This window comes from Leptonychotes weddellii, chromosome 13 (assembly GCF_054177405.1).
Source record: "Leptonychotes weddellii isolate Sample4059 chromosome 13, ASM5417740v2, whole genome shotgun sequence".
Classification (NCBI taxonomy): Eukaryota; Metazoa; Chordata; class Mammalia; order Carnivora; family Phocidae; genus Leptonychotes; species Leptonychotes weddellii.
This window is the reverse complement of record NC_138381.1, coordinates 18,471,740-18,497,143: the sequence shown is the minus strand read 5'-3', so window position 1 is coordinate 18,497,143 and position 25,404 is coordinate 18,471,740. Positions and strand designations below refer to the sequence as shown.

Sequence of the window (25,404 nt, the reverse complement as noted above, 5' to 3'; positions counted from 1 at the left end):
TTATCATTGCTTGATTCAGTCATTATTAGGTAGTTACTGAAGACACTTGCCCTTAGCAATTTAGGAAATAAAGTGAAATACAAGGAACTATTCCTGCCTTCTTGACATTGACAATCTACCTGTTTTGAGATACAGACGTGGACATTTAAATAAATACAAACAATTTATAATTAATATGCTCATCAATGCTACAGAACACAGGAGTAAACAGAGAAACAAGGACAACAGAGAAGAAATGATGTGTGCTGCTTGGAGAAAGTGTTGAAGCCAAGACTAGACTTATTTTATGGCACAAAGCAAGAAAAGATATCTAAATTTATTCACTCATTTATTCAGTAAGTATTTCTATGTTAGGCTTTGAGGATTCAATGATGAACAAGTAACACAGGTCTTCTTCTCAAGAACTGGGAAACAGACAGTAAACCAATAATTACTACATAAGTATTAATAGATTGGAATATTTCTCAAGTGGGATAAATGTCAACATTCATGAATGAATGTCCAACAGAAGCTGTGAAGGCAGATGGCGGTGAGGGAAGGAAAACCTTACCTTGTAGAGACAGCCTTAGATGCTGTTGTCCTAGGTGTTTCAGACCGAAGCGCCACCTTGGTTTTTAGTTCTTTATTCTACAGTTGAAAAAAAAAAGTGCAAAGATTAGATAGGTAGCACATTTATTAGCCACATGCTTAATGCTTCTGATCAACCCACCACCTACATCATTCCTTGGCAGTAAGCTTGTTGTTTCAGTCACTCTATTAGAACACAGAATGCAGCCAGTTGAGAGTCCCTATTATCTCTGAAATTACAAACACACCTGGAAAAGTGCATAAAAGTGGAGTAGTCTACGTGAGCTTCTGAAATTTAACAGCTGAACTATGTTCGATTTTACATAGACAGATGCAAAGAAGTTCATAAAATAACTTCGTTAAAGAACCTTGTTAAAGACACCCACAATATTGATTACAAGTTTGTCGTTCTTGTGCAATCTCTTGATTATAAACTCCATGAAAATAAGCACCATCTATTCTTTATAGTTCATGTCATTTTTAGCCTCAATTTTCTCACTGAAGCCTCAATTTCTTGATCTCTATGCTAGTGGTAAATGATACACATCTTGCCTATCATGTATTAGTTGGAAGAAACAAATCTCATATGATCATAATATTTTAAATCTGGGAACACTCTCATAATTCTAGGAAATAATGCAATGGCTGATAATAAGGAAGGCAAGAGTTTAAGTTCTCAGGTACAAATCCTAGCCACTCAGTAGCTACATGACCTCAGTTACCTAACCTCTCTGTGCCCAATTTCCTCATCTGTATGCTAGAATCACAGTCTCTTCTTCACAGGTTCTGAAATGAGATATCAATATGTACTCAGCTCAGTGTTTGGCATGGATTTTAAGACTTAAAGACAGTTGGTTATGATTTTCTGGTCCAAGTACCATTTTTATAGCTAAAGACTGAGATCCAAAGAGCTTAAGTGCCCAACATCTTGTTCATGGCAGAACTCAGGTTCAGAGTCGGGTCCTCCTGGTCCAGAGCCCATGCTTCCTCTATCGCATGGCCACACCAAGCACAGATTTCACAGATCTGGAACATGAGACTTAAAACAGCAAAGCATCATGCCCAGGGTGGAGTTGTCAGTGGGCCGCACTGACAGGTCAGAGTTGTTTGAAGGATACACCAGAATAGCAGGGGCTGGGACTGGAAGGTAGCTGGGTGGGAGGCTGACAGGTGGAGCTGTGGCCTCCAAAGGACAGTAACACACCAGCTCCGATCCCTAGTAGGAAACTAAGGAGTTAAATAAAGAATCATATAATTGAAGTTTAAAGGGTATTTCCTAAAAGTCCACCTGATGGTTTGAAGTAAGCCAACACCAAATGCATGGTTTGGGGAAATAGATGTTAGAATTTTGATGGAAGCAAGAGAGTTCATAATTATGAGTGCCTAGCAAATGTCAAGACCTTTGCCAGGTGCTTTCTATAAAATCTTTTCTTTGATGACTTTTACTCTTACGCATATTAAAGAAATAAGGCCAGCAAAGCTCAAATTGTTTGGGTAACTTGTTTCTGATCACCCATTCTGTATAAATGTGCGGGCTTTATGCAGGCCTGACTCCAAATCCTATGCTCTTTTCCCTGCAAGATGTTATTTTTCTGTAACCATAGGAATTAGCCCAGCCTCCTTACATTACAAATAAGTAAATGGTGAGCCCCAGGAGGACATAGAGATTCAATGATTTCTAAAGGGACTTCAGATCTGATAAACATGAAACAGAAAAAAGGAAACTGTCAGGAAATTAATCCACAATTAATCTACTGCAACCATCCATCCATCCATCCATCCATCCATCCATCCATCCATCCATCCATCCAGTTAGTGAGTCTCTGCCATGTCTACGGCACCAAGCCGGGAGCAGAGTGAATGTGAAGCAACACAGGAAAACGTGGATCTCTCTCTCCAGCACACAGGATGCACAGTATAGTGGGGGTGACGAGACAAACACGTGAACATTAAAAAATATAAATAAATAAAGGCGGTTCAGGAGATGCCATAGGCAGTAGGTAATTAATTACTACATAAAAGGTGTAACAGAAATCAGTGTGACTAGAATAACTTTGTAACATTTTCATACACAAGGAGATTTCACCTGGACCTTGAAAACAAACTGAAATGGTGTAGGTGGAAAAGAAGGGGGGAAAAGACTAAGGCAACAGTTCTTAAAGTGTGATCTCGGGATATCAGCAATATCAGCATCACCCGGGAATCTGCTAGAACTACAGATCCTCAGTCTACAGCGAACCTACTGAGAAACCCAGGGTGGCCAAGGGATGTGTTTTAAGAAGCTCACCAGATGATTCTGACATCTGCTCAAATTTGAGAACCACTGGACTACAGTGCTGGTTTTATATTGGAATTATCTGGGAAGATTAAAGCTTCTTTTTTTTTTTTTTTAAGATTTTATTTATTTATTTGTCAGAGAGAGAGTGCGCATGAGCAGGGGGAGCAGTAGAGGGAGATGGAGAAGCAGGCTCCCTGCTGAGCAAGGAGCCCAATGCAGGACTTTCTCTCAGGACCCTGGGATCATGACCTAAGCCGAAGGCAGACGCTTAATGGACTGAGCCACTAAGGTGTCCCTATCTGGGGAGATTTAAAATCTACTCATGTTAGAGGCTCACCCCAGAGATTCTATTTAACTTGGTTGTAGTCTGGGTTCAAGAGTTTTCAAGACTCATGGGGCGCCTGGGCGGCTCAGTCTGTTAAGCCTCTGACTCTTGGTTTCAGCTCAGATCACCATCTCAGGGTTGTGGGATTGAGTCCTGCTTCTGGCTCCATGCTCAGCTGAGAATCTGCTTGAGACCTCTGCCCCTCCCCCACCCCCTTTCTCTAAGATAAAATAAATAAAATCTTTAAAAAAAAGTTTTCAAGACTCCACAGGTGATTCTTTTTTTTTTTTTTTTTTGCTGGCAGGGCGTTTCTCTTTTTTTTTATTTATTTATTTATTTATTTTTATTCTTATGTTAATCCCCATACATTACATCATTAGTTTTAGATGAAGTGTTCCATGATTCATTGTTTGTGCGTAACACCCAGTGCTCCATGCAGAATGTGCCCTCCTCAATACCCACCACCAGGCTAACCCATCCTCCCACCCCCTCCCCTCTAGAACCCTGTTTGTTTTTCAGAGTCCATCGTCTCTCATGGTTCGTTCCACAGGTGATTCTAATGTGCTGCTAAGATGAAGAACTACCGGAGTAGGGAAACCAGAGACAAGATGTGGATTTTGCCCCTTCTTCTCCTTCAGCATCTATGCTGCATAATAACTAAAAAAATGGAGCAAAAATCTTCACATGCAATGATCTTTTCGCTGTGATGTTTCAAGAGTTAAGCACTTAAGTCTCACATAGGAAATGTACTTCACATTTGATAAATTGATAATAAAGATGTTCCTTGTGTAATGGAGATAAAGCTAATATGCACTCCAAACAAGCGTAGGCACCTATCACAGGCCAAGTATGTTGCTGAGAAAAACTAGTCTCTATACAATACTCTGCAAGTTAGGAAGCGATATGAATCATAACATCCTGATGACAATGAATATGGGAATAAAAATAATCCAGGCTGGACAATTACGTAAAGGCTATTGGGAGTTTTTCCAAAACAAACTCCTAGTTTCTCAAGTTGCTGAGTATCAAACAATACAAAAGCATAAGAGTTATCATGTTAGACTGTCTTTATGTTCATTTATCTCAGCTTCCATGCTGATTTATTTAAGCTGCTAGATTTAGGTATTTATTTTTGATTCATTTTCATAGTTTTTCCTGTCATTAGAACAGCCACATCCATGAGTTTTATTACATCACTACTTTACAAAACTGCAAATCACTGACCAGAATATGTCTGCCATTATGATGACTCTGTCCAAGGATAGTTTATTGATGCAGTTTTCCAAAAGAACCTACTTTTTGCATCCTTTCTATCAACACATTCTGGTTAAATTAAATTTTAGGGATCACGGTGAGTATATAAAATAAGATAATCTTCAGTGTTTAGAAAATGGAGGAATTTCTGAAGATGTATTTCGTATTTCCGTATCAGCCCATGATTAGTCAGGAAGCTAGAAATGCATGAGATGTGAGAGGAACGTCAGAGATGAAAATGAAGGTGATAAAGATATGGCAAAAATAGAAAGAACAGTAAATAATTTTGGTAGAGTTAAGCAGAAATCTTCCAGTGATATTTTTAAAAGTTTTAAAAACCTTAAGGTTGTTCTTGTTGTTGTTTTATTTTTTTATTTATTATTTTTATTTTTTTATTTTTTTAAAAGATATTTATTTATTTATTTATTTATTTTTAAAAGATTTTTATTTATTTATTTGACAGATAGAGACATAGAGAGAGTGGGGAACACAAGCAGGGGGAGTGGGAGAGGGAGAAGCAGGCTTCCTGCTGAGCAGGGAGCCCGATGCAGGGCTCAATCCCAGGACCTTGGGACCATGACCTGAGCCGAAGGCAGGCGCTTAACGACTGAGCCACCCAGGCACCCCTCGTTATTGTTGTTTTAAAGGATTGAGTTATATGAGTGAATATATCTCCCTTCTGGAGAGGGAAAAAAAAAAACCCTGCTAGGATAGAAAGACAGCCACAGAAAAAAAGTATTTGTTACTATATCTCAAAACACTGGAAAGTGGAAAACACTGTAATATAGTAACTGTGAAAATGACTAAAATCAATATAAATGGTCAGGCAAATTTAATAACTCTTCATTTCTAAATACATATTGTATGCACACACATGTATTTCACACACACATATATATATGCACATGCACATACACACTTACTCCCCCCAACACACCCTTATTTAATCACTCCAATAAATAGATTTTGTAGTGGTGATGGGAGGACGGGAGCCTATGCTTCCAAGACAATAAGACTCAAATGAGTGATTTTGAACGAGTTTCTTAAATTCTCTGGATCTCAGTTTAATCACTTACAAAATGTAATAGATAACTTTCTCCAAGAGTAATCTTGAAGATTAAATAAAATGAAGCATGTAGCATGCCTTAAAAGAGATGAATGTTTTTGGTATGGATGATGCTGTCTGTGGTTTAGAAACAGAGGTGATGTGTTTAACTTGGTTGTTCAAGCTTGGGTGACCATTTATCATAAATGGAATCAATTCACCCTGTGATTTAATGGATTCCAAAATAGGCAGTGGTCTTACATTTGCAGTGCAAGATAGTATATCCCTGCATAAATCACCCCAGTTTAAGAACTTCATAATAAAGCACTGACTAGGACCAGACCAGAAATAGGCTAACCATGGCTCAAACACTCACCAAATTCAAGTACCTGGTCAAATATCACAGGTTCAAAGATGCCCTTCCTGACCCCCATCACTCTATAACTATCACATTGTCACATTCTACACTTTTCAGAGTACTTGTCCCTCCCTTATTAAATTGTTTATTTACTTGTTTATGTGTTTATTATCTGTATCTTCAATTAATAAGCTAGAGGAGATCTGGGACAGTCAGTTCTGTGCATTACCCATACCCAGCACTGGAAACATTTCCTGGTACATCATAAACACACAAAACTATTTGACGAATCAATTAAATTGATGCAGCTTGGACTTTTTTTAAAGCTGAAATGGTCATTGTAAAACTTCTTGCTGTGAAGGAAAAGATTTATTTACTGAAGATAAGAAATTTTGAGAATATAAACATATTCGTCAGATACTGCTATAGTTTGAAGACTTTTATGAAAGAACACACTAAAAAACAGAGGCTTAAATCGAGCTATGTACAGAGAATCTGAGATAGTATTGAGCGGTGTTTGCACATCACTGCAGAGAGTCTACAATCAACCAAGAAGTTCCCACGAAGGGAACAAATCTGTTGCTTTCTCGCATATAACACTGAGTGGCTAATCAGCAATTATTTGCTGCATTTGGAAATACAGAAACAGAGTACAATGGAAACAAATACATTGTTCCCATCTAACTATTAGACCACAAGACCAGTTGGATAATGTACTGTACCTGAGCAATCTGAGTTAAGTTGCCAGCCTATTTAGGATGGTAACATTTATTTTTGGGATGATATAAACAGACACAACTAAAGGACATAAAACTGGATTAAAAGCAGCAGTACCATTGATACCTGAATCCTGTGATGATAGCTGGCACTTAATTATGTCTGGCTAGAACACAGTGAAGTGAAAGCTCAGAGACGGATTAACAGTATCTCCAATTAAAATGTGTGACCAGTGTACAATGTGTAAAGCAGTAGGGCACTGGAGCCCAAATAGGCAGATACACCATCGGAAGAGATTTCCAACATAAAAACTCAGTCTAGGATAACAGGCACTTCAAATTCATGAATAAAGGCCAGACTTCTCAATAAAGTGAGACAACTACAATGTTAGATCCCTACCTCACACCAAACTTCCTGAATTACACATAAACTTGGATTTAAATGGGATTCCCAGTCCAAAAAGGGAACCTGAGCACATGTGTTTATCATCTCTCCCTTCTTAGATTTTATTAAAATAATAACAAAGGATTTCTAAGTATTAAAATCCCTTAGTAATGAAGAGGAAAAAATAAGACTATGAGCAGATCGGAAATATCAGGCCTGAAGGACTGAAAGTGAGCAAAAACTTGACTGCTAGAGCAGAGGCAGCTGCAGGTGGGGCTGTTGTTGCTAAGAGAGATGATTGATCCAGCAGAACCCTGGGAGTCAGAGAGCACATTATCAAAAACCTGAAAAATGGATATACTTTGAGTTACCAATTCCGCTTCTAAAAATTTATCTTAAGGAAGGAAGTAAATATACAAATGATCAGTGATGTTTGTATAAATATGTTGAATTCAGTGCTGTTACAAAAGCAATACCAAAAACAATCTAATGTCCAATAACAAGGACTCAGTTAATTAAATTATTGTATATCAATACAGTGGCTATTTTAAAAGATAACATAAATGTAATCTGATTGTTAAGCAAAGACTTCTTGTTATATTGTTATATAGAGAAAAAAAACTCTTTGGCATGGTCTATGATCTAGCCCCTTCCTACCTTTCCAATATCATCCCATGCTATTCCATCTAACTCTTAGATTAGAAGCACTCACAATGGTTCCCTGTCCCTCTTCCTGACAAGCCCTACCACCCAATTTTTCACTAGGCTCAGATTAAAATTCATTTTCTTAGAGAACTTCTTCCCACCCACCAAGCTAAGTCCTCCATCTAGGTATTATCTGTCAGAACATCTTGTTCTTTCCTTGCAGAATGCTTCCATAATATTGCTATTTACATGTTCATTTATGCATCTGTCTCCCTCTCTAGACAGTCAATTCCAAAGTGCGGGGCTCATGTCCCTTTTGTCCAATACTGTTTTCCCGAACTTAGCCACTTCCCCAACTTAGTCAGTTCCCAAAATTCTACACCACAGCAGCCACTCAGTAAGTACTTAGAGGATTAACAACAAGATTGATAATGTGAACAAATGAATGAAGCTTAAAAATACAATGAAACGGGCATGATATTATGCCATGTAATACATACACACAGGTATGGAACAGGCAAATCGAGTCCTACAGAAATACAGATGGACACAACTGTGCGGAGTGATTACCCACGGATGGCAAGTCTGCGTGATGTTCTTATTATAAGTACTTATTCATATTTCCTAATTGGTATGGAATGAATGAATATATATTAATTACATTAAAAATAATATAAGAAAAATATTTTATCAAGTAACATTTGCCAAAAAAATCCACTAAGTACAAAAAGCAGTGAGGAAATCCCTATAGGGACATTTTTTGGGAGGAAGAGGCTCTAATGTGGTCTGAATCTCATCATCTGAACCCCTCGATGTAAACTGACAAGCCATTACTGGGCACTTGAGTGGACACGAGTTTTGAGCCAATTATTCCCCCATCCCTGCATTTTTCAGCTGCACAGAGCTGCAAGCATGGTCTTTCTCAAATAGCCATGTGTAGCCTAAAGAAGGTGAAAATCTAAGGAAAGTCTGAGGCTCATAGGGTTCACCTTCCAGAAGAGAGAGAGAACAGCGGTCCTCTGGGAAGGGAGAATTGGCACACCACGGCTCTGGTTACAAAATTTAAGATGTAAAACTATTTACAACCTCTTTATGTTATGATGACTTGTTCCTTCTGTTTGGGGAGAGCTGAGAGAACAGGTGGCAAGAGAAAAGGTGGGGCAGTGTGCTGGGTGCGTGGTCTATCCTGGGGACGAGAAAAGCCCCCAACGATGATGAGGTGTCTGGTGGCAGTCAGAGCATCTCATGTAACATTGGCAGGGGGACAAGCAGGAAGTCAAAATACTACAGAATGAAGGAGAAAAGGTGACCAGGCCCAGGCGGTCAGTTAAGAGCCTCTGACAGAGGCAGAGGTGGAAGCACTGAGCACCAGCTAGAGCCCAGGGGGGAGGCAGGGGTGGCGTCTTCAGGTGCTCCAGCCTCAGTGGGCTTTGCTGCACTTCCTGGGAGGCAGGGTGTTGCCAAGCCTCGGCCTGCAGCTGAAAGCCTATAAAGGGCTTCCCTAGTGTAGAGGGGAAGGAGTGGGCAGGAAGAAAAGCATGTCTTATCACAGTAAGTTATTGTTATGTTTCAAAACACTGAAAGATAAGAAAACTACAAGAGGCTTCTTGAAGTGGATGAGCCCGGAGGTAAACCGTGCAAGCCATGATGGGTGTGAGTGAGGAAAGAGGAGGAAAGAGGACATCTCAGGGCGGGAAGGAAACAAAGACATAAGACAGCAAACCCAGCCATCTGGCCAGAGCTGAATTCACCCAAGATGGTCTTGATCGAGCTTCTAATTCAAGTCCACATGGAGAGATGTTCTTATTTGTCCCCCCAGGAGAGCAAGCATTCTGGAAAATTTGGATGAACTTTTAACAGTTATTTCATAATATTTAATACTAATAATTTAATATTATAAAATAATATTTAATACTTCAATAATTATTAGGAGTACCTCTCCCACAAATCCATAATTTCTTATGCATAGAAGATGCACATGCACACACATTCACAAAAAGACACTCATAAACCCACACAGACACATGCACGTACACCCACACACACTCCGGCACAATCACACACAGACACATGCACACACCTGCCCTTATATGGACTCACTGTGTCATTCATACACAGGCTCACAGACACACCGAGCGCACACACACACACACTCACATTTACACTGAACTATACAACAGACTCCCTCCTTACCTGGGCTTCAAGTATGTTAACTTTTTCTTTCAGATTTTCAATTCTTTTATCTTGTTCTTTTAAGTTATTTTTTAATCCTTCCATCTAAGAATTAGGAAACACAATTGGAAAAGTCTTGTCAGACAACAGGGAAGTTACTTAAGTCAGACACTGCACAGGTTTCTATGGTCCACTGACATCCATCAAATAAAAAAATTAAATCCCAAAGCATTAGCGGATTCAGTAGCTTATAGAAAAGAGCAGGGCAAATTGGCACCTGGGGATGAGAGCGTGTGGGCAGTCCTATTAAACACTGTAATCTTTGGAAAACCTGTTTAAACCAAACCCGTGGGCATGCCTCCTGTGGAGAGCAGCTCTGGCCATCCTTCTGTGTTTCCGACACACAGTGTCATACTGCCGATGCAGAGGCTGGTGGCCATCACACAAGGCCACCACCCAGAACGGGGAAGCTCCCGAGGGCAGAGATCTGGTCAACCCGCGGCATAATGAGGTGAGCCTGCTTTGCTTGGGAAGAAAAGCATCTGCCAAAAAGCAGTGTGCAACTGGGGAGGTGGGCGGATGACCAGAACAGAGTGGGAAGAGAGGAAACCCACGGGTTCTAAGGCTGGTTCTGCCACTACCAGCCCTGTCACTTAACTACTGCGAGCCTCTGTTTTCTCATCTGTCAAAGGAGAACGTGGGCTGCCCCCTACATCCTTCCTGGCTCCCAAGTGCCATGACTCAATTCTCTGGCCTTTTGGTGAGGTCCTAGCCAAATGGTACATTTGTATCAGGGAGGCATTGGAGTTATTTGAAAGGATTCTTTTTGGAAACAAATATTAGGTAGTAAAAAATGAGTGAAGGTCTGATTTTAAGTCGAAAGCACAGCCCCTGAACCAGATCCATAGAATTCTTGAAGTAAATCGTATGAGTTCACAATCCACCATCCATCTGGCTGCCACCAGCCTTTCACCTGCCAGGATGTTCCCAGAAAAGAATGGCCAGGTGACACCCCCTCCCCACACACCTACTAAGTAAATTTACTGTTTGTGAGGTTATAAAAACAGATCCTTGCTTCCTCAAAAAGGGCTGAATTTTGTAATCTCCAAAATCTTCTAAAGAACAGTGTACATTACCTGGCTCAGAACACTTTAAAAAAAAAACACTGAAACCTAAAGAGCAGTTAAACACAATCTCCCAAATATCTTCACTGAGAACACAACAGGTGTTGGCATACAGACCGAAGAAGGCATTGAAAACAGAGTCATGTTACATGGGATGAAAAAGGAAATGTCAGCGGGGAGAAAAATCTCACTGCTTGTGAAGTCCAGGCAAGCTGCCTGTATTCAGTCTTCTTACTGTAAGCATACCATCTACCAGAGAAACACACTTGATTAATCTGACCTCCTGGATGACACTGCGCAGGTTCTGATGTTGGGAATGAATCACAAACTGCAGATGAGAGATCTTCTCCTGGAGAAGGGAAATCTCCATTTGAAGATTGTGGCAACTGGAAATGCAAAAGGAAAAAGATAAAGATGTGCTGAAGCATCGTGCAGCCATTTTTTATAGTCAGGCTGCCAGGCTCTCCTCACACACGACTCTATTACTGGGCATCGTGCGGGAAGGACGCTGGGGGCCCCATATGCCACGCAAGACATGGAAGATCAACAGCCACAGAGCAGCCTCTGATTAGCTCAGACAGGAACTTGAATGAGTATATCCATTCATGTCAAAAGCTCCCTCCTGGCCATCTGTGACTTCCCTACCTCCAGGAGGGGGTTGAGTCAAACTGTACTGAGCCCGATGAAGCACTCACAGAACTAAACAGTCTTGCCTAGGAACACCCACACACCCAGCACTCATCAGAATGCCCAGATAACTACATAAGGATAGTGGGGCTAGGACATGGGGGGCTAGGAATGGAGATTTTTACATATAATGGGAAACCAATTTCCAATGATACAGAGATGGTGTATGTTGTGGTTTGCCTGTGTTTGTCTTATTATTATTATTACTATTATTATTTTGGCTTCCTGCTTTGGGTAATTCTACTACTTGTAAATAGGGCATAAAAAAAAAAAAAGGAAATTTAATTCCAGCTAATAGTTTGAGTCCCCATCGACCTTTGTGAAAAAAGACAGATGAAATTTGGATTTAGATTATTCATACTTTCCCGAAACTCCATTTAGGTAACTGGAATTGATTATACAGCTTTTGACTTGCCAAGATTTTCTTTTAAAGATTTTATTTATTTATTTGACAGAGAGAGAGGGAACACAAGCAGGGGGAGGGGGAGAGGGAGAAGCAGGCTTCCCACTGAGCAGGGAGCCTGATGCGGGGCTCGATCCCAAGACCCTGGGATCAATGACCTGAGCCGAAGGCAGACGCTTAACGACTGAGCCACCCAGGCGCCCCGCCAAGATTTTCTTCTTGCCAATATTATTGGAGTTTTGAAGCAGCATGCATTGTGGCAAGCTCACCAAACTTGGGAGCTTCTCAGCTTCGGTGTAACAGATAGAATAACTCCTATCTGTATTACTTTACAAGAATATACTGTGGACTAAAGGAGGTAAATGAATATGCTTTCGGAAAGTAAGCTTTTGCACAGCAATGTATTAATATTTCTTTAGCTATTAAGGTTTTATAATTAGTAGCCAACATCCAATGCAATTGCAATTGTGATTTTATAGCCTCTACAATTATTACAAAGGTCGTGGACACTCATGTGACATTACAGACCATGTTCTCATTTGAAAAAAAAAAAAAAGAGAGTCTCATTTTGTTTCACATCATGTACTGAAACATTGCTTCTCAAACTTAATATGCATTGGAGGATCTTATGAAATCATGAGGGATCCTGTTAAAATGCACATCTGATCCAGGAGGCTGGGACAGGGCTTGAGATTCTGCATTTCCAGTAGGCTCCAGGTTGTTACCAGTGAGTATGCTTACCCAGGCTTTGAATAGCCCAGCACTGAACCACTGAGGTTGGCTCAATAACATATGTAATATTCTCTCTCAAGGTCAAGTAATTTGCAGGCAACTTGCAATATTTAAGACAGTCTTTTAATTTTTTCTCTCTTTTGGTTTTGCATGAGAGAGCTTTAAAAAGTTTGTTTTACTGTAGAAAAAAATTAATTTCTATGAAATCATAGAAATTCTTGCACAAGTACAAATATTGCATAATGACAGCCATTACTATTTATTTATCCTATGGAATTAAATAATTCATACTATAAAAACACTGCGCAATTACACAAAATATTATATAAAATGTAGTTCATAGCATAAAAATTAGAACACTCTAAATGTTCATTAATAGAAGACTAATGAAACTAACTACACTGTATCTGTGCCACTTTTATTGTACATATACATATATCACAGGGATAGACCAACAGACTTGATGTGTATCAAAGATGATTGGCAGAATATTATAAAAAGGATGATCCTTTCAACAAGTGGTACTGAGACAACTCTATATCCATATTAAAAAAAATAAAATGAAAATCCTAAACTCATCTCATAAGAAAAATAAATTCCATGTAGACTGTAAATAAAGCTGGGGACCCAAAAGACTTTCAGAAGATAATATAGAAGAACATCTTCGTGAATGTGCAATAGACGAAGATTTTTTAAAACAGAACTCAAAACAGTATTAACCACAAAGGGAAAGACTGAGAATTTTGACTAGACTAAAATAAAAAACTTGGGAGTCATCAAATAAGAGGGAACAGGATAGCCTCAGAACCTCAGAAACTCAAATGATTAATAAAGGCATTGTACCCAGAATATATAAGGATACATCTACCAATCAGTATGACAGATACCCCAGTAGAAAAATTAGAAAGGGACTAGAGATACTGCACACACACAAAATGAGTTGAGGACATATGGATCAAAATAGCAGAGAAGGCAAACAGAAGTCTGCCCCACAGGGGGTGGGGCTAAGATTCAAGACTGCTCCAGTGAGGAGGGAAAAAGGAGAGAAGTAGGGAGGGAGCTGTCAGACTCAGGATTTCCCTGGGAAATAAGGAGAAATAATTCGGGATGCCTTACAGAGGCAGGCTGGCTTTGAATATTCATAAACTGTTCATAAGCCCATAAGAAAATTAAACATTTTAAAAAAATTTATAAAAATATTAAAGATGAGTATTCATAATGTCTTGTTGTGTACTATGATGACCCAGAACTCAGAGGGAAAACCAGAGGGAAAAAAGGGTGGCTTTAGGAAGATGGGGTGGGGTAGATGTTATGCTCCTCAAAATACAAAGCTCAGGAAACTTCCCCACGTATTCTGTGATGGTATTACCATAGAAGTCACCGTAGATGAACAGAAATCTGAAATAGGTCTCAAGATGGAAGAAAATAATTTCTAGAAGCACTCTTGAAAACACAGGGCTTTCAGACTTATCTGCATTAGTACACTAGAATGGGGACTAACAGAAGTTGCAGAAATTCTCTCTTAGGGTTGTTCGATAAATATGAAACTAATCACCCATTAAAGGTCTTTAAATGTGAGACTATACTGAAATAAACTGCCACCTGAGCTCCCTTTAATCTCTGCTCTTTATCTTTCTGTTAAAGCAACTCAGTCTTTTTTTTTTTTTTTTTTTTTAAGATTTTATTTATTTATTTGACACAGAGAGAGACACAGCAAGAGAGGGAACACAAGCAGGGGGAGTGGGAGAGGGAGAAGCAGGCTCCCCGCTGAGCAGGGAGCCCGATGCGGAGCTCGATCCCAAGACCCTGGGATCATGACCTGAGCCGAAGGCAGACGCTTAACGACTGAGCCACCCAGGTGCCCCTAAAGCAACTCAGTCTTAATAAAGAGGTACTAAAGCAAAACCAGCAGGAAGAAAACATTACAAAGGCCAGGCCTAGAAAAGGACACTGAGCCCTTCTAATAGATGTCTGATTCATGCTCTGCCTCCCAATGCCTCAATATAAAGTAAATGCTGAAATTAAAATAGAATTGAAAATCTTATACTTTGGGAAGATGTAGATGTGTTTTTCCTATCCTTCCCACTGAGTACAACCAAAAACCTAGAGATTATATGTAGACAAACACAAGAAGGCTCTGAAAGGTGGAGAGAAGGCAGACCAGCTCAGGACCTTGGAATCCAAGGCATAACACAATGGTGAGCTCCCTGGGCTTTCTTTTTGCCTCATATATCCCAGACTTGGAGCTGAAAAAGTCTGTAGTCTGGAAATGCCAAAGAGAGCAAACAAGAAAAGCCCCATCAACGGGAGAGGAAAATCTTGGCCCTCTTCTTTTGAGGAAGGGAATTGAGGATCCTCTCTCCATTTGGCACTGAGGGAGAGTCAACAGAGCACCATTTCTGATATTCTTCCTCTTAGATTCCTTAACGTTCAAGAGAGAAAGTCTATCTTATCTTTAACTTGCAGACATGTGAAAACAAATGGCTTAGACTTTAGTAATACGGGATGATTGTAGCATAAGTACTTGGCAAGAAGCATACCCTCAATCACTCTGATGACCAACGTCTGCCAAACACTTAGTCAAAGGAAATTGAATTAAGGGAGGATTGTCTCTCTATCCATCCATCAGGATACTTAGATTTTAACTATCTTTGGGTTAACTTACACCATCAGAGGGCAGCATTATTCAACCATGCCATACCTTGCCCTCTGCTCCTCACTGTTATAATGGCTTTGTTTTCATAGTTTTCTGGCATCATTCTATCCTTTTTTAAAGGGTTTTTCTGAGGTAGAGCTCCTGTATTTCTCCAAAGGATAACTCTAAAATGGACCTTTGTGTTTGTGATGTCACAGGGCAGAGGGACAAGTTGGGAAACTGTGATCTGCTCATACACACCCAGGGGAATTAGGAAACCAGGCCGAGGGAAAGCCTCCAGAGGTCTCCAGAAATGAAAGAAGGTCAAATCTCCTCTATAGCAGAATGAGCACCGACTGCTGTGAGAATTCTAGGGCCCAAACTCCCAGCTCTTACAGCTTCTGAGATGCTGTATATATCGCTTCACCAATTAGAAGCTCAGTTTCCTCCCTGAAAAGTCAATGAAAGGATTAAATTAAATAAGGTACCTGGAGTTACTCTATAAACAGCAAAGCACAATACATGTGTTGGCTAGTAGTGATGGAATTAGAAACATGGAGTCAACCTTGTTTTCCACGAGATGCTTCTGCCAAATCTCTTAACTCTCATTAAAAGTAATTGTGGGGATTAGCATATTATATATTCATATTCATATGCAAAAAACCTGTCATTTTCTCCTGAATTATAGAATACTTAAAAGTCATCATTTTTAGAGATGCTTTTTAATATTAGAAATGCCAGGTTAGAACATATTGAATCTTTTCATCAAAATGGCAGAGTCCTGAAACAAATAATACATTATATGTTAAAAAAAAAAAAAAAGAAGAAGATAGTAGGAAGGGAAAAATGAAGGTGAGGAAATCAGAGAGGGAGCCAAACCATGAGAGACTATGGACTCTGAGAAACAAAGTGAGGGTTCTAGAGGGGAGGGGGGTGGGGGGATGGGTTAGCCTGGTGATGGGTATTAAAGAGGGCACGTATTGAATGGAGCACTGGGTGTTATGCACAAACAATGAATCATGGAACACTACATCAAAAACTAATGATGTAATGTATGGTGATTAACATAACAATAAAAAAGAGTAAAAAAAACTAATGATGTAATGTATGGTGATTAACATAACATAATAAAATTTAAAAAAATAAATTAAATTAAAAAATAGATTGTTTAAACTGAACTAAATAATTAACTTAGGCTTATATAGAGAAAAATCTATAAATAAATGTCATACAGATATAAAAAAAAATGGCAGAGAGTCATGGCACCTGTCAAACCCACCATCCTGCCCAAGGGAAATGTAATCACCCAGAGCCCCCTGATCGGGGAGCTCTTTTGGGGGTAAGGGAAGGCCACCTGTAGGACTAGGAGTTGGTGCCTGCCAAAAGGCCATTGGTTAGATGACAATGTAGGAGTTTGGTGAACATGAACAATCTGCCCAATACAGGAAGTAGTATTATGCCCATAGACTCTTTCCTCTGCAATTTGAAAGGAAAATGAAGAATATAAGCCAGCTGGAGAAAACCACTGAAAAAAGTTAATAAATCACACAGGAAAAACAAAGAACAAGAAAGAGTGAAACTGTATGAATACACATAACTGAATAGGAGCAACAAAATAATCTGGTTTTTGAAAACACATTAGATGCTAAAGGGTGGTCTTCCCGTCTTCCCACGAGATGCATCTTCTTTGTGGCCATATCTAATCAGTCTTCACCTACCAGAAATCCTCTTATTTGTGGTAGCTTTACCAAGTCTCTATTGCCTTAACCAAAAGAGTCTGACTCCTACTGATTTCATTTTCTTGTCTATACACAGACAAATAATAAGTAAGATAAATATTTGTGATGCCTACAATCTATGAAAATTACATAAGCCTGGATGTTCAAACACCTTTCTAGAAACACAAAACATCCATTTCCCTCAAGACATTTCTAAATCCTCCCTAAGAGCTGTCTGAGAATTCCCTATAACAACTGCTCATATATAATAGAACAGAAAGAACAGTTCAGTTTGGTTTTTAAAATGGTTACATTTTTGGCTCAAAGACTGACAAAAACCCTATTATCAATAAAAATCATTTCTAAAGGAAAAAAAAATCAGACTCAGGTCATCTGGACTCTTGATGGAAAGCATAGTGTACCAGCCAGTAGTTCTGCTGTATGCACAGACTCTCTTTAAAAAGAAAAAAAACCCGGGGCGCCTGGGTGGCTCAGTTGGTTAAGCGACTGCCTTCGGCTCAGGTCATGATCCTGGAGTCCCAGGATCGAGTCCCGCATCGGGCTTTCTGCTCAGCAGGGAGTCTGCTTCTCCCTCTGACCCTCCCCTGTCTCATGCTCTCTCTCTCTATCTCATTCTCTCTCTCAAATAAATAAAATCTTTAAAAAAAAAAAAAAAAAAACCCAACATAACCCACAGATTAACTTAAGAGTTAAGTTATGAGTATATGCAAGTAATTCTGAAGACCTATGAACGTCTTCCACAGTACTTCTTCATTTCCGACAGAGATGAGCAGTGCTATCCTGCACTCTCTTAGAAAGCTCCCTACTGGGGCTACATGCTTGTTCACAAAGAGGAATATGGGTAAATTAATATCAGTGGTGTTGCAGTGTGTTCTGAATATGTAAGTGCAATTGCTAGGGTCAGACCAGGTCTGGACTTTGGCGTATGTGGTTCAATACATGACTATGAGCCAGACGGAAGGCATAAGCTTTTGAGAGATGAGAAGAGAAAGAAAGATAATTGGAAAGGAAAGAGAAACAGAAAAAAAAATCAAAGACCAAGAGAGAGGGATGTTTGAGTATATATTACTGGATAAATGAGAATAAGAATTTGTACATTCTGAGGCTCATCATAGTGCTTGATATCCTAAGAAGCAATAGTTGCAGATGGATAAAAGAAGACCTCAAAATAGGCTTGACTTGGAACATTATATCAGAACCTATAATGACAGTGGCAGGTTTAGAATTAAAAGAGAAGAGAAGGGAAGGGGGACAAAAGTGAGGAAATTTTATACGTTATAAGTTATTACATGATGTTGAGAGAATTTTTCTGAAACCAGCGAAGTAATGCAGCAGTTGGGTGATAACCATGATCCACGCCACCCCTGTACTCAGACCTGTTAACAGCTTGTGAATTGTGAGTATTCGTAAGTAAGTCCAAAGAACTAAGAATGCATTCAGAGTAGTTCCTTCATTCTCTACAAAGTTGGGGAGCACCATAAAAGGATCTTACAGTTCCACTTGTGGGCTAGCCAATTTGATGCATGTTATAGCAGAGACCCTTTAACAAAATCAGAAGCATCAGGGGGAATGAAGCATCCTCTTTAGCACCCAGGGTCAACAGGGAATGGACAGGCTCATTCATTCTTCAGGAGGATTAACCCTGCCCCAGTTTCCCAGTACCTCCAGGGAACTCTCCCCAGTGGGAGGGAGGGGAGGTATGTGACTGTTAATATTAAGTAATCTCCCTTTGTCCTGCCCTTTCAACCTTCCTGTCTCCTTGGAGGGTGCTAGCCTTCTGTCCGTTGGCCAGTGGACCATCGGAGAGGAAAGGTATCAGAAACTGCTTTAGTAAGGAGGGAGATTTGCAAACCTTTTAGCATATGTAGCATTGGATTTGAGTTGCAGCAGCTTGTTTTCCAAAGACAGTTTTTTTTCTAGCAGTGTTTTCTTTTCCTAGAAGAAAATAAAATACAATTTTATTTATTTCTGTGCATGTGTGCATGTGTTTGCTAAGTCACTCTTGCAAACTGTTTGCAAAAGACACTTCTTATAATATTAGAAAATACCTTTTAGGCTAAAGAGCTCATTTCAGATGGTGCTGTTACAACCCACCCCAATGAGGCCTGGCCAGGCATTCTCCTGTGTGGTTTCCAAGTAGCTCAGGCACAGGTCCAGACTAGTTGTCTTCACTCCCCTCACTTGCCTGGAGAGGTTTTGCTCCTCCTCCAGCCACCTACTGAAGTATACCGTGCTCAGTCTAACTCCTGCCTCTCTCCATCCCACCCCGAATACAAACTGGCAGCTCATCTCTCTAGGCATTGGCTCTCCTCCATCCCACCTGCTTCTCCTACATTAGACCGAGTCGCAGGTATCCAAAGACCCTATTGACCTTATACCCCTACCTGCTCACATGGCATCTGTCAGAAAGTAGCAAAGTAGTAAATGCCTTTTTAGTGAAGGATCAAGGCCACAGGCAATAAAGTCACTTCCTAGTTACAATACAAGAGAAATTTTGATATGGAGAAAGAAAATATAAAGAAATACCTGAATGTCATTATTAAATTCTTTCCATTCAAAAAAAATAAATAACAAGTCCACGAAAACCAAGTTGGGATGATTGTGGGTTGTTTTTTTTTGTTTTGTTTTGTTTTTTAATATTCGATGGTAAGAATATTTGATGTTTTGACACTGTTTACAGGGCTGTTTAAAACCATTCCAGGGCGCCTGGGTGGCTCAGTTGGTTAAGCAACTGCCTTCGGCTCAGGTCATGATCCTGGAGTCCCAGGATCAAGTCCCGAATTGGGCTCCCTGCTCAGCAGGGAGTCTGCTTCTTGTTCTGACCCTCCCCCCCCCCACACTCATGCTTGCTCTCTCTCAAAGAAATAAATAAATCTTAAAAAAAAAAATAAAACTATTCCTGCTGCAGTACTCATATGGGTAAAATACAAAATGCAGTGGGAATCTCTTTGGACATGGACTGACCTAGTTTTAAAACTGTGACTGTAACATGTTTTTTAAGAAAAATTAGCCAAAACTTGGAAAACAAAACCATATATGATTTTAATGTCATATTGGGTCATTGTTGAATAAGCAATTCTCATGGAGAATTTCTCTGTGTTTGACTCTATTGTTTATGATTTGATTAGAGCCCTGACTCTGTGAAGTTGCATGTTCATGTGCAGATTTCTGCCTGGTAGAAAAGATAATCCCTCAGGTTATGGTTTGATGGTCTTCAAAAATATTAACCAGCTTTGTATCTAATCTAGTAATCCGATCCTATATTCCTTTTTTCAAAATGCCTATAAATACCCAGTTTCTCAAAATCTATTTAAACCAGCTTTACCATCTTACTGCTTCCCTTATTAATGAATGAGTTGAGTAAAATATCAGACACGTATTCATTCTATATTTGTTTAAGTCGTGGTTTTTTAAGTCATGACTTTCCGAACATCCCTAAAATGGGGATAATACTACCTATATTGAAACGTTGGGATGGTTGGAGATATCATATGTGAAAGGCCCACATGCTTCTCTCGTACATATTAGGACCTTGATTTATAATAATTTGAAGGCGCCAAACACTCCCTATCTTAGGCGCTATTACTTTTTAAGTTTATATTAATTTTTTCAATTTTTTTCCTGTAGCATTCTTGTCACATATAGGAATTTCCCTTGTGTTCCCTAGCTGTGTTCAACTTATTTTTGAGGGATCACAGGTATGCCTTGTAAGCTTATTCTGATACTTGGATCATCAAAGAAACACAACACTGATAATATATTTTGACTTTGTAGGGAGGAAAATGGTGTTTAACATTCTTCTTAATGGGCTTACTCTCCATTAATGGATCTTCATAACCAGGGTTCAAGCAGACTGGACAACTGGACAAGTAAACATTCTGCCCTGGCCAAGGTTCCAGCATGGAGCCTGGGCTCTCAATGCTTCCTCTCTGACAACATGGAAAATCACACCATACTGGCCAGCCCTTTTTCTCAGGGACAGTGTCTTGTGGAAAAGGAAAGGAGTTCACAGCACCACCCAGTGGGCAATGCACTCTTCCCAAAACTGCTGCACTGGGGAGCTCAAGAGCTCCCTCGCCCTACTGATCAAAGTGGAGAAGACACCAATTTAAATAATTGCCATATGTTAACATCTAAATGATTTAGGAACCAAGTATATCATTTTTATCTGACACCAGAGAAGATCAGGGCATAATGGAAAGCATTTTGAACTGGTAACTGGAGGACAGTGGAATCGTTCCTTGTTCCCACTGCCCTTATTTATAAAATGGTGAACGAGGAACTAGGTGGTCTCAAAAGCACCTCTGAGCTCTAAAATTCTAATAGAGCTAAATCAATGACACCGGAAAACAAATATGATGCAACAGAACTGCACTGCTAGCAAAAGGAACATACGCTGTATTAAAATGCACTTATTGGGCGTTTTTGCTGGCTTATCACTGTGTTTATGGAATTCATTCTCACTGCATTCCTGATTAAAGTGGGACAGATGGTGAAGGTTTTAAGTAATGTGTTCATTACCAGACCTCATACCACTAATGGCTATTTACTGGAGCAGTGGCTTGTTCAAGTGAGTAGAAAATGAATCCTTCTCTAGGGGCCACCGACTACCAGGACAATATTTATCAACCTCTGCGTGGGCGTTCATTTTTAATTTTCATTTCCTTTCTCAACGCATGTCTTTCTCCTACTAACACAAAAATCTAGAGTGCGCCCTCCTCTCCTTCTGATACACAACCCCCACCTAAGGAACCCTTCATCACAGCCTTAAAAGTATTCTCAGTATTACCTTAAAACAAGAAGATGTTGCCAAGCTTTGTTTCTTATAGTTTAATTTATTTGCTTGTTTGTTTTACAGATATAACATCCCTTTAACCTAAATATGTTTTTAAAAAAACTCCTGCACAGTGCCCTTCCATCCATCCCCACCTACTTCCACCTTCCTGAGATTTCAATAGGCTCTACTCTAGGAAATTACTGAACTAGAATATTCAGGAAAGTTCCTGCAAGGCCATGAACCATGGGCATCCTGTCCACTTACTTGGTCACAGAGCACCTAAAGACAGTCCACCATTACGGGTCAATATCAAAATAAATGCAAAAAAACCAAAAGCAATAAAACAAAAAAGATAAATGCTAGGCTATCACTTCTCAAAAATGTCTGCCAATATCTAAGCCAGCCAACTTTATTCGGGGGTACATTCCCCTACCTTCAATGTGGGTGTTTGCCTCCCTAGGAGAATGAATGAAGAGAGGTATGGGAAGTTCCTCGAGTCCCACAGAACCCAGATATCCTACATCGCAATCTCCACAAAGAGACTATACCTGGTTCATTTACAAACAGATATCTAGCCTCTAGCTCTGACTGGTACACGGTAAGTGCTCAAGTATTTGTTGAGTAAACAGTCAAATGAAGGTAACCCAGAATTCTGAGATGAACTCACATCCATTTCACAGGATTTCTAGGAAACAGAAATGATATTCCACAGCTGGCTATTAAACCTGACCCAGTGTGACTGGGTTTGGGTTTGAGGTGATCACAAATCTAAATTTAAATGAAAGCTGGTTAATCAGCCCTATTTGCATTCCAGAACTGTCTTCCTTTTCTAAATGCAAACATTCTTTGTGCTGAGTTTGAGAAACTATTTATTACAGGATAAATATTCTAATGTTAAAAAGTAGTCATCCAAATGTTAGTTTGTTCAAAATATCCTAACCATAAACTGTCCCACTTCAGCAAACCAGCTGCTTGAGGACATTCTAGCCCAGCGATTCTGGCTCCAGTAAAACATTCAGTGACCCACTGCACAATACTATATATGTAGCTATATATTATTATTACTAGATTCAGTTAAATTTGGGCTTATTTAATTTTTGTGATTTCCTCATAGGACCTTCATTGACACTACAAATTCAACCAAACTCAGTGTTATAAATTATTGGGAAATATGTAAAAAATTAATCAAATTTCCTTTGGCAAGAAACCTGAATATTGAAATGTGATGCTTCTGAAGTGACATTTCTCAGATGGCATCAACTCAAGCAGACATAAAACGGAATAAGGCTGAGGAGGGAAAAGGCAAATCAGGGAATTATTATAGTAAATATAAAAATTTATTGGGCAATATTTACCAGCAGTCAAAACCTATATTCTTTTTTTTTTTTGAAGATTTTATTTTTAAGTAATCTCTACACCCAATGTGAGGCTCGAACTCACAACCCTGTAATCAAGAGTGGCACGCTCTACTGAATGAGCCAGGCATCTAGGCACCTCCAAAGCCTATATTCTTATCTAGCCCAAATTCAGTTTCAGAGAGCCCAATTTTCTATTAGTTTGTTTTGCCACTAAAAACCCAGTATTCCTTGGTTTGCCTGTATTCTAAATTCTAAGGGATGCATTATTAAATTTATGGGCTCACCTTGTGCATATTTTTGGAGTGTCATTCAAAGGCACACGGCATAAAATTTTTAAGAATTTTTGCTCTGTCACAACTCTTTTCTAAATTGTCTCTTATGGAAGTTCCAATTCCTAGAGGATGTCTTTTCTTAATGTGAATTATATCGGTCCTAATGCAGCCATAGGTATTCACAATCCCAAAGTGAACTCGGGTGGCCAAAGAATGGATACTTCACTGACTCTAACGTAGAAATGCTATGATTACAGGGATCCACTGTATGATTACTAGTAATAGGTGGACTTTGTGATCATTCCCATTGTTTCCACTCACAGCCTCATCTGCTTCGCCTCTCTAAGCCATACATACACCAGAGAGAGAAAGGGACAGAGGATGATATGACTGCAGTATTTGTAGAGAGGTCAATCAGCGACCGTACAGATGATGTTAAGTGTATAAGGGAAGGAACTAATATTATTGAGTACTTTCTAAAGTCTTAGTTGTTGCAAAGGGTACTTACTTTCAATTAATATCTTATTTATTTTAGGGGTGCCTGGGTGGCTCAGTCGGTTGGGCATCCTGCTCTTGATTTTGGCTCAGGTCATGATCTCAGGGTCATGAAATCAAGCCCCACGTCGGGCTCCGTGCTTAGCAGGGAGTCTGCTTGAGATTGTTTCTCTCCCTTTCCCTCTGCTCCTCCCCTCCCCCTGCTCGCTCTAGCATGCATGCTCTCTCTCTAAAATATATATATTATTGTTGGCTAATTGAACATAATAAAAAAAACTAATAAAATAAAATATACATATTATTATATAAATATATTTAATTATATAAACTTATAAGTTATATTTATACATATGTAATATTTATATATTTATTTTAGTGCTATTTTCTTTCATCCTCTCCCTAACCCTGTCTGGAAGAAATCCCTTTAAATCCCCAGGGGCTCACCCTTTCCATCCTCTGTACAAGGTTCTCCAGCTCTGTGATTTGATTATGTTTTTCTTCAAGCTTTTCAGCAACCTGATTCAGATTTTCAACATGTTGCTTCAATTGCTGTTCCTTTTCGAGTCTGTTAACCTTAGGTCAGAAAAATGATTATCAAACTCTTGCTTTTATTAAATTTATACAGCTATTCTCTCCCTCTATAATGTTGAGTAGCCAAAAAAAATTAATAATTCACACTTGATTCAAATTACTCTTTTGAATTAATGGGCTGCAACAAACTAAAGCAATGTAGAATTAATAATATATTAGTATTATTCCTAGAATGTTTACATGTGTTACCATAAATCATGCTATCCCAACTGGTATAAGAGAGATGCTAATTTAAGAAAAGTGAAATTTTTGACTTTTTCTCAATGAAACTGAATTAGAACAAAAATGAAATCTTTTACTGTTCCAGTAAAAAACGTTTCAGTTTTTTTTTAGTGTTTTATTTTTAATCAGAAAGTTTCATAAAAGCAGAATAATGATCCCCACTGTGTTGGGGGCTATTTCTCAGGCCTATAGCCTGAGTTGTACTAAAGACCATAGAAGTGAAGTCTACATCTGGCAGCCCATAGGCCACACTTGGGAGTGTCTCAACTGACTTCGACATGCACACACACACATCAGCATTTACATTTCATAAAACTTGAGATTTACAGTAGAAAAAAGTGTCTAGCTCCCTTCCCTTGGAAACCCCAGCTGGGCATTCCTGCCAGGCAACTTCAGGCCGGGGCTGAGGCCCCTTTGCAGAATGTGCGTGCACTCCCTTCCCTACAGGCCAACCATTCACTCACACAGAACACTCGGGTCCACACAAGCAGGCTCGCTTCATTCACTGAGGTTCTTAATCTGCACCCTCACATGCATGTGAGTTTCTGACCATCACCACCACATCCAGCAGCATGAAGGTGTATCACCTGCCCAGTGGATTTCCTACTGTGCTCCCCTGGGGAC

The 25,404-nt window shown here is 39.5% G+C and overlaps 1 protein-coding gene across 5 annotated transcripts in view; it reads right to left on the bottom strand.

Moving 5' to 3' along the window:
• Window positions 1-25,404, bottom strand: part of CCDC68 (coiled-coil domain containing 68) — a 50,447-nt gene that overhangs the window by 3,212 nt on the left and 21,831 nt on the right. For all 5 annotated transcript variants that reach the window (XM_031026874.2, XM_031026876.2, XM_081801181.1 and 2 more), the window contains 5 exons: window positions 24,412-24,540; window positions 18,918-19,000; window positions 11,150-11,255; window positions 9,767-9,850; window positions 551-627 (listed from right to left, as the gene is read on the bottom strand). In XM_031026874.2, coding sequence (XP_030882734.1) covers window positions 551-627; window positions 9,767-9,850; window positions 11,150-11,255; window positions 18,918-19,000; window positions 24,412-24,540 — 479 coding nt within the window. The remainder of the gene's footprint in view (window positions 1-550; window positions 628-9,766; window positions 9,851-11,149; window positions 11,256-18,917; window positions 19,001-24,411; window positions 24,541-25,404) is intronic.